The 10,395-nt window shown below is 44.4% G+C and overlaps 1 protein-coding gene across 2 annotated transcripts in view; it reads right to left on the minus strand.

Moving 5' to 3' along the window:
• Window positions 1-10,055, minus strand: part of plcg1 (phospholipase C, gamma 1) — a 199,421-nt gene extending 189,366 nt beyond the window's left edge. The window contains exon 1 of one of the 2 annotated variants that reach the window (XM_063041159.1): window positions 9,008-10,055. In XM_063041159.1, coding sequence (XP_062897229.1) covers window positions 9,008-9,233 — 226 coding nt within the window. In that variant the 5' untranslated portion in view covers window positions 9,234-10,055. The remainder of the gene's footprint in view (window positions 1-9,007) is intronic. The other variant, XM_063041158.1, reaches the window with a different exon arrangement.
• Window positions 10,056-10,395: the final 340 nt, after the last annotated feature.

A 10,395-nucleotide genomic window follows, 5' to 3' on the forward strand; every position in this document is an offset into this window, starting at 1 on the left:
TCGCATAACCAGGACTTGTGGTCTGCACCAGCTGCTCGTACGAGCATCCACCACCTGCTCCCATGGCTTCACTGGACCCTGATCGGGGGAGTGGGGGTCTAAGCAGGTGCTACACCTTGCCTGAGGATAGCAGAGGGACGGAGCGCCTTACACTTCCTTTAGTAAAGACGCATCTCCATCCTGCCACCCACTTAGTTAACATTACTCGGCCCAAAGTGACAACTCTATTCCTCCATGGATGCTGCCTGACCTGCTGAGTTCTCCTGCAGTTTGCATGTGTCCCTCTGAATTCCCAGCATCTACAGAAGCGGGGTTTGTTCAGTTCAGCAGCACCGGCATACAGAAGACAAGCCTTGTGATCGAGCAGCAACACAAGTTCAAATCCCTTCCTCCCCACCAAACAACAGATCAAGAAGGCAAATACAAATGACTCATGAGATGTGGCTGAAAAGGCCCACTTAATGTGTCCACTTTAATCTGCTGAAGGAGCTCTCCTATTGACTGTGTAATGTTTGCGGCTACTACATGAAATGCAGATCAGAACACAGGCCCTTCAGCCCACAATGCTGTGCCAACCTACAGGAACTTATTCCAAGATCAATCTAACCCCTCCCTCCTACACAGCCCATAACCCACCATTTTCCTTTCATCCATGTTCTTGGCTCAGAGTCAAAGTGGTGGTCGCTCCCGATCAGACAAGTAAACACAGACTGAGTGCATGAGAATGGTGCAAAAAAACAAAAATAACATCCAAATACTGGCAGTTCTGTGGGCGAAAATGCCTTATTAATGAGCGAGGTCAGAGGAGAATGGCCAGACTGGTTCAGGCTGACAGGAAGGTGACGGTAACTCAAATAACCACACATTACAACAGTGGCGTGCAGAAGAGCATCTCTGAACACACATGTTGAATCCTGAATTGGATGGGTTGAAGCAGAAGACCAGGAACATACCAGGGGTGATTGATAAGTTCGTGGCCTAAGGTAGAAGGAGTCAATTTTAGAAAACCTAGCACATTTATTTTTCAACATGGTCCCCTACTACATTTACACACTTAGTCCAGCGGTCGTGGAACATACGGATCTTGGACCTCCAGAAAGTGTCCACAGCAGGGGTGATTGATAAGTTTGTGGCCTAAGGTAGAAGGAGATGAGTTATACGGCTCTCGTTATATGCACGTGCAGTTCAACGCTTTGAGTGATTATGCAGAAAGTTTGAAGTTAATAACTCATCTCCTTCTACTTTAGGCAACAAACTTATCAATCACCCCTGATGAGTTATTAACTCCAAACTTTCTGCATAATCACTCAAAGCGTTGAACTGCACGTGCATGTAACGAGAGCCGTATAACTCATCTCCTTCTACCTTAGGCCACGAACTTATCAATCACCCCTCGTCCACTCAGTAGCTACTTTATTAAGAACATCTTGTATCTAATAAAGTGGCCACTGAGAGTATAATCATCAGATTCCTCACGACCTCTCTTGAACTTACAAAGCCAAAGCTTATTTTATTACGAGAAAATTCTCCCTGGCTGGATCTACACGATGAATCTCAAGAAACTAAAAGACCTTGGAAAAGGGATTGCTTCACAGTGAGTCCCAGCTAACAATTTCACAAGTACTCCATTCTTAGTTCCTGCTGCACCTTTATATGCAACTCTTAAGATGATCAGTAATTCATAATGAAATGACATAGATAGGAAATAGTGCTCAGATTGTTAAAAGATGCTGCTGTGTTGGAGGTTATTTGGTAATGTGGTAACACATACAAAATGCTGGAGGAACTCAGCAGGTCAGACCACAAGCCTGGAAAGGAATAAACAGCTGACGTTTCGGGCCAAGACCCTTTATCAGGTCCTGAAACGATGACTGCTTATTTCTCTCTATAGATGTTGCCCGACTTGCCAAGTTCCTCCAGCATTTTGTATTTGTTGCTCAAAATTTCTAGCATCTGCAGATCTCTTGCATTATTATTTGTATAACTAAAATAAAATTAAAATACATAAGTATTTCCACACAGTATTGGAGGAGAAAATAAAGGACATGTTGGCACAATCCATTGATGATACTATGCTGAGCATCTGTACAGATCTAGTTAGGGCTACTCCTACAATGGCAAAAAAAGTTCAAAGCAAGTATACTATCAAAGTACGTATATGTCACCTCAGATTACCTTTTTTTTGCGGGAATTCCCAATAGAACAAAGAAATGCAATAGAATCAATTAAAAAGTACACACGATGACTGGCAAACAACCAATGTGCAAAAGATGACAAAATCTGCAAATATAATAAATAAATAAATAAATAAATATTGCGAGCATGAGTTGTAGAATCTTTGAAACTGAGTCCATAGGTTGTGGAATCAGTTTCAATGTTGGGGTGAGTGAAGTTATCCCTGCTGGTTCAGGAGCCTGATGATTGGAGGGTAATAACTGTTTCTGAACTTGGTGACGTGGGACCTAAGGCTTCTGCACCTCCTGACACAATATCCTATGTGACAATATGATAAACTTACACTAATAAATTCAGATTAAAATTCTACTACCGAATCAATGCAAGCACGCAACTATTTCTATTAAAAACGGGGAAACCTGCCATCCTTACATATTTTTGCCTGGACGTAACTTCAGACCTGTCAACATGGCTGACTCTTAACTTCAATGGAAATCAAAACGAAGAAGACACATTGGAAATAAAAACAGGAAATGCGAGAAACACTCTATGGGTCAGGCAAGAAGGGTTTTAGAACTGTAAAGTTAACTTTGTTTCTTGTTCCATTGAAGATGCTCGATTGCTCCCGTGTCTGGTTATGATTCCTTAACAGACCCTTGATGTGCACCAGTAAATAAAATTAATGGTAAGTGGTCGATAAATGCTAGACTTCCGCAGTGATGTGCACAGCACAGAGGAAAAAAACCCACTTCAAATGAAATAAGAAAAATCCAGAGCTAAATGAGGGAAGTTTTCATTACAGCCACAGGTCTGTGAGTATAAAGGGAAAAAGGCACTTCTCTGCATGACACTTTAATCGGAAATGGCATTTGAAATGAGCCATGCTGAAGAGTGCTTGATCAATAGTATTCTGCAGGTTCTCATAGCCGAGAAGCCCTGATTAGGCAGCAGAAGCAGATTCAGCCCACTCCATCACAGGCAAAGCCCTTCCCACCACTGAGCACATTTACATGGAGTGTTGCCACAAGAAAGCAGCGTCCATCATCAAGTTCACCTACCCTCCAGGCCATGCTCTCTTCTTACTGCTACCACAGGTCCCACACCGCCAGGTTCAGGAACAGTTATTATCCTCTGACGATCAGGCTCCTGAACTGGCGCGGATAACTTCACTCATCATAACTCTGAACTCATGCATATTGTATTTTCTCATGCTGCATTGGATCTGGAGTAACAATCATTTTGTTCTCCTTTATACTTGTGTACCGAAGTGTAACAATCAACAGTCCTGAACTAATTCCGTTACCTACAGACTTGCTTTCAAAGAATCGACAACTCATTTTCACAGAATTATTCATATTTTTTACTTGCACAATTTGTCCTATTTTGTACATGTCAGTCTTTATTTATGTACCTTTTTTTTCCCATTATGCATCATTACTTTCCTGTAAATCCCCGCAAGGAAATTAATCTCATGGTAGTATATAGTGAAATATCGATACTTTGATAACGAATTTACTTTGAACTTTGAAGTAGCTTTCTACCTCTCACACCACCCACCCAGCAAGGAACTTTCTACCCTATCCATGGGTAATCCACAGTTATGTTTTTTACCACAAACATACGAAAGCTTACGCCTACAAGCCCTTGCAGAGCCACCATTCTCAGAACTTCCCCGCTGTGCCCACGGAGACTGTATGCTCTCTCCCCAAGTACACCCAAGCATAGACATAACCCTGGAGAAGGGGCAAATATGCAGCTCAGGCAGAGCTGTCAACTCCCCATCGCCTGGACCTGTGAATGGCCAGCTTGGCCAGGCCCAGGATCAAGGCTACCAGACGATCCCCTGACTAGGGGACCGTAGATCAGAAGTGCAGGGCTGAAGTGCAACCAGAACTTGAGGAGCAGCCCCTTCAGATACTCAAACAGGGGCTGCAAGCACTCACACTCCATATCATTGTTCCTCTCCACACCTTGTGGCACATTGGGAGGCAATTGTCATTTCTTTAGCATTTTGACTTTTTTTTTTGAGAGGCCAAATTGCTAGCTTGGTGCTCAACCCAGCTCGGATGGAAAGCGTGCAAGGAGCAGGCTGGGTCAAACCCAGACCACTCACCTCGAAGTCTAGTGTGGCTGCTACTACACCACTCACCAGCAATACACTCTATAAATACATGATATATTGTCTCCTCCCAGCCACAGAAAGAACAGTGAACCAGTCCAGAAATCTGTTTCACAGCAGTTCCCACAATGGTCTCATCATTGAAACTTTTGAATGGTCAAAGGCCTTGATAGAATGGATCTGGACAGGATGTTTCCTATGGTGAGAGTCTAAGACCAGAGCACACAGAGGGGTGTCCTTTTAGAATGGAGACGAGGAGGAATTTCTTTATCCAGAGAGTGGTGAACCTGTAGCCTTCCTTGCCACAAGCAGCTGTGGAAGCCAAGTCTTTATTTTTGAGGTACAGGTTGATAGATTCTTGATTGGTCAGGGCATGAAGGAGATTGGGGCAGAGAGAAAAATTGGATCAGCCATGATAAAATGACAGAACAGACTCGATGGGCCAAACGGCCTAGTCCTGCTCCTATGTCTCATATTGTTATCAGGTATATCGGAAGCCACTAAAGCCAAGTGGAGCGGCTTGTCTTCAATGCCAAGGAACAAGAATCCGTACAAAATGTTGCAAATGGGACACATCTTCATCCATTCAATTCTAACCAATGCATCAGAAGCAAGGGAAAATGGTTCAGTACATACGACAGAAATAAAACCATTCTGCCCCCTCAATCACCAGGCAGATGTCAGCCACATCTCAGTCAGCAGCACCACTAAAAAAATCGTAGTTATTTGTCCTACTCAATGAACAGACCAGATTAACAGACCAAATACCATTGGAGGCTCCAAGAGTATCCATTCCTGTTGTCTCACATAGGTGAGCCAAGGACATCATTTCAAGTTCAAGCAGACAACTTATCTTCATGTTCCAAGCCAGAGAATATCAGAGGCGCCACTTGGTCACTACCACCACACTGCTCGTACAGAACTGGTATACTAAAAATTACTAATAAAACATTTCTTTGGCTGTCAAATTCCTTGAGTGCTCAAGGTTTGAAAAGGTCTTTATACACAGAATCGTCTTTAAAAACAAGCATTTCACAGCCAAAATTCCGCTCTTACTGATGTGCTTTTGATCATATCACTTGCTTACCTAATAATCTGTGGTTATGAAAACTTGACCATAACACATAGATTTTGGGACAAAGTTTCTATTATCACACTGCCTCACAGCTTATGATCCAAGACCTCGTGTAGGATCCCCTTAAGGTCAACTTGCAAACTTGCAGGCTGAGTCGGTAGTAAGGAAGGCAAATGCAATGTTAGCATCCATTTCAAGAGGACTAGAGTACAAAAGCAAGGATGTACTGCCAAGGCTACATTCGGAGTATTGTGAGCAGTTTTGCGCCCCTTGTCTAAAAAAAGATGTGCTTGCATTGGAGAGAATCCAGAGGAGGTTCATGAGAATGATCCCAGGAATGAAAAAAGTTTAACACATGAGGAGTGTTTGATGGCTCTAGGTTTGCACTCACAGGAATTTAGAATAATAAGGTGGTTTAAATCTCATTGAAACCTACTAAATATTGAATGGCTGAGATAGAGTGGATGTGGAGAGGATGTTTCCTATAGTGGGGGAGTCTAGGCCCAGAGGGCACAGCCTCACAGGGTGCAAGGCTGTCCCTTTAGAATTAGAATCAGATTTATTATCATCAGCATGTGACATGAAATTTGTTAACTTTTTAGAACAGAGATAAGGAGGAAATTCTTTAGCCGGGGGGAGGGGGGTGAATCTGGGGATTCATTGCCATGGATGGCTTTGGAGGCTAAGTAATTAAATATTTTTAAAACGGAGGTTGATAGACTTATCATTAGTAATGGCATCAAAGATTACGGGGAGAAATTCCTCCTCATCTCTATTCTAAAAAGACACCCCCCTATTCTGAGGCTGTGTCCTCTGATCTTAGATTCTTTCACCATAGGATACATCCTCTCCACAAACACTCGATCCAGGCCTTTCACCAATCGATAGGTTTCAAAGAGGTCACCCCTCATTCCTCTAAATTCCAGTGCATACAGGCCCAGAGCTATCAAACGCTCTTTATTTGACAAGCCATTCAATCCTTGGGATCATTTTTGTAAACCTCCTTGGAGCCTCTCCAGTTTGAGCACATCCTTTCTAAGAAAAGGGGCCCAAAAACTGCTCACAATACTCCAAGTGAGGCCTCAACAGTGCTTTATAAAGTCTGAGCATTACATCCTTTCTCTTATATTCTAGTCCTCTTGAAATGCATGCTAACTAACATTCCATTTGCCTTCTTCAGCATAGACTCAACCTGCTAATTAACCTTTAGGTAGGGAATCCATTCAAGGACCCTTTGCGCCACCGATTTTTGTATTGAGGGAATTAGCCTCTCTACTTCCTTAAAACTACCTGCCCCTCCACCCATCTTCATATCGTCTGCAAACTTTGCAGCAAAGCCACCAATTCCATCATCCAAATTATTTACATATAGCGTAAAAAGAATTAGTCCCAATACTGATTTTGTGAACCACCAGTAGTCACCGGCAGCCAACCAGACAAGGCTCCCTTTATTCCCACCCTTCGCCTCCTGCCAATTGGCCACTGCTTTATATTGAACTCAGGTGCCTTCTGGGCTGAGTCTGCACCTTCGCCTGTGACTGTGGGGCTTTCCTAAGCGCATTCTGGTTTTCCCTCACTCCCCAAACTTTTGCAGGTCTGTAGGTTAACTGGCCACTGAAGAGTGCCAGTGAGGGGTAGGATGTGTGGGAGTTGCTGGGACACTGGGGCTGACAGAGTGGGATCAATGTCAATGGGTGCTTGATGGCTGGAACAGACTCAGTAGCTCAAAGGGCCTGCTTCTGCACTGACTCCCTAAATTCTAAAAACATTGCAGGTTGGTAAAAGATTGTGTGTTCTCTTAACCTTTACAACAAGCTCCAACATAAACTTCAGGGAAAACATCTCATTCCCAGTCTAGGCATGTGGTCGCCTCACCCATTTTACTTTTACCTCCCACTCCCATTCTGACATGTCAGTCCATGGCCTCCTCTACTGCCATAATGAGGGCATTCTCAGGTTTGAGGAGCAACACCTCATATCTGTCTGATAGCATAAGTATCGATTTCCAACTTCCCACTCCCCCTCACTTTTTTCTTTTTCCATTCCCTTTCATGGGTCCCCACTCACCTCTTGTCTTCTCCTCATCTGCCCATCATCTCCCTCTGGTACACCTTCTCCTACTCTTTTTCCCATGGTCCACTCTGCTCGCCTATCGGATTCCTTCTTCAGCCCTTTACCTTTTCCATCTATCACCTCTTGCTTCTCGCTTCATCTCCCTTCCCATTCACCTGGTGTCACCTGTCACCTGACAGTTTGTAGTCCTTCCCCTCTCACCACCTCCTTATCCTGGCTCTTTCCCCCTTCCTCTCCAGTCTTGATGAGGGGACTTGGCCTGAAACATCGACTGTTTATTCCTCTCCATAGATGCTGCCTGACCTGCTAAGTTCCTCCAGCATTTTCAGCGTGTTGCTCTGGATTTCCAGCTTCTGCAGCCACTCTTGGGTCTAAAATAACACTTCCTAATATCATTCCTCTATGGCCTCACTAACTTCTAAAGATCATAGCCCCTTGACAATAATCACTGGCCACAAAAATAGCTTTTCAGATTCAAGTTTAATAAATTCCTTTGTAGCTGTTTCACACACCTTGATCAGATATTCTTTCAACTTCCTCAAGGAAATGTATTCCAGGTTTGCACAACGTGTAATTAAACACCTCCAATCATTGTACCTAAACGGAACCTAAAATATACCAGGCACCAACGTTTCAAGATGCACGGACTTCCATGTAATAGGGAACAACATGGGAATTATAATTGAAAATCCCAAGCCAACCATGACCCAGGGTTTCAAAATCAGGTCCAACACTTATTTTCCATCTGCTCTGAGTATTCTTTTGCTTTGCAGTGTGTGGAGGGAGACACAAAGCCAACATTCCAGAATGGTGTCCTTTCATCAAAACCCCTTCTGATGGAATGGTTACCAGACCAGTAACTGCAGCCGAGACTGTCACTCCCATGTGGGACTCTACAGCCACAACAGACGCTGCTCTAACGCAGACTGAAGCAAGACTTTCCAGGCGCAGATCCATGGTCTCGCGAGACTAACGGATGCCACCACCAACTTTCCTCCCTCCACAGATGCTGACCAACTTGCTGTGCATTTCTGGCAGTTCCCTGACCCAGACATTGCTACCGATTCACCAAATCTGTTCGCTGAAACATAAACTGTCTCTCTTTCCACACTCAACATTTCAAGAGTAGCTTCTTCCCTCTGCCATCAGATCTCTGAATGGACAATTAATCCACGTACACAACCTCACTATTTTTACTCCTGTTATTTATTTATTTCTTATTACAATCTAAAGTTTATTATTATTTATCGCAATCTATTGCTGCAAAACAACAAATTTCATAACATATTAAGTGATATTAAACCGGATTCTGGGAAACTGACCAGCTTGCTGCACATTTCTGCCATTTCCCTTCCCCATACTACATTACCATTGATTGACCAAATCTGTTCTCTGAAACATAAACGGCTTCTCTTTCCGCAGTTGCTGTCCGAACTGCAGCGTATTTCTAACCTTTTCTGTTTTACCTCCGTCTCTGTGAACATTTTGAAACTGGGAGGCGGGGGTTTTAAACGAGTCCTAGAGTTAGGATCCTCAAAGTTAATGCGTAACGATAAGCAACTTACTTTCTCCTTCCACTTTTTCGGGACCCCGGCTCCAGATTATCTGCCGGGTCTCCAGCTTCACCTGAAGGGTTCTTCTCTCCGGCCTCTGCGACTTTTTAGAGAAGTACAGAGTGATGACGGTGCCCACCTCTAAACTTCTGCACAGCTCCGCGATCTGGGTTTCGCTCTGGATCCCGTGGTCGAGTTGTGGCATCCCATGGTGGAATAACCCTCCTGCAACAGCCATGTCCCTTTCCTTATAAATGTGTGTGAAAAAAAATTCCGCGTCCGCGTGTGTGCGCGCCCCCGCACTCCTTTAATGCACAGGGAGGATTTGGACGGTAAAAGCCCCCGAGGGTCTGGAAGGAAGAGTGACAATCCTTCCCCTTTCAGGGTCAATTCTATTGTTCCGCGGACAGGGGCGAGGAACCTCCACAAAGACTTGAGCTCTTCGCTGTTGCATGCGCCGCTTTCCAACCCCCCCGCTCCTTTGCGGCTTCCTTCTCCTTCTTCCCACCTCGCTCCCAGTCCCCGTAGTTACTGATTACAAAAAAAACTGCACCACTCGCAATTAAAAAAATGCGACGGTCCGGAAGTTATGGTAGCGTCTTGTCGACATCACATTCAGTGCCTTCTAACCAAACCGGCTGAAAATCTCAGATTTTTTTCCACCTTTTTGTCGTTCTGCATCCGATGTATTTAGCAAAAACTGCTTCCTCTCTGAAGGTTTCGTCTTCCCGGTGCGCAGCTTTTGTTGTATGCACTCTGCATTTTACTCAAAAGGCCGGACTCACACTCCATACGGCCCCAGGATACACAAATGCGAGACTTTTACACCCTTCCCCCCTCGCCTCCACCTCCAAACAATGACTGCCGCACTTCTCGGCTCGCCGTCTCCCAGCCTTGCATCACCACGGCAAGCACATCTCAGCCCAAGTCCCCGCTAATTCCCTCGCTTCTTCCTCCCCTCCGACATCATCTTCAACAAGGAGGCATGTCCAAAGTCGAAGTGCCCACGGCGGACAGGGGATACGTTGCAAGCATACCACACGCCGCATATTTACAACTTTTTTTTCACGCTGGAAGCATTAAGCTCTACGTACGCCTGTAAACAAAGGCACCCTGTTACTTGGGATACATTACAAATCGGATCCGAGGACTGGAAATACAAGAGCCGACTGTTTGATATTGCGTAGCTCAGAGAAGTGGGAACATCTAGGATGCAATAAGGGGAATTAAAATAACGCGTGGAAAGGTTCTGATGAAAGGTCGGAGACCTGAAATATTAAATATGTGTCTCTCTCCGGCAGTGCTACCTGACCTTCTGGGTATTTCCAGTCCCTTCATTTCTACAAATATTATTATGATTGTGCCTTGGACCAGAAATCTATAGCTTAAAATCAGGTTTA

This window comes from Mobula hypostoma, chromosome 2 (genome assembly GCF_963921235.1).
Source record: "Mobula hypostoma chromosome 2, sMobHyp1.1, whole genome shotgun sequence".
NCBI lineage: Eukaryota > Metazoa > Chordata > Chondrichthyes > Myliobatiformes > Myliobatidae > Mobula > Mobula hypostoma.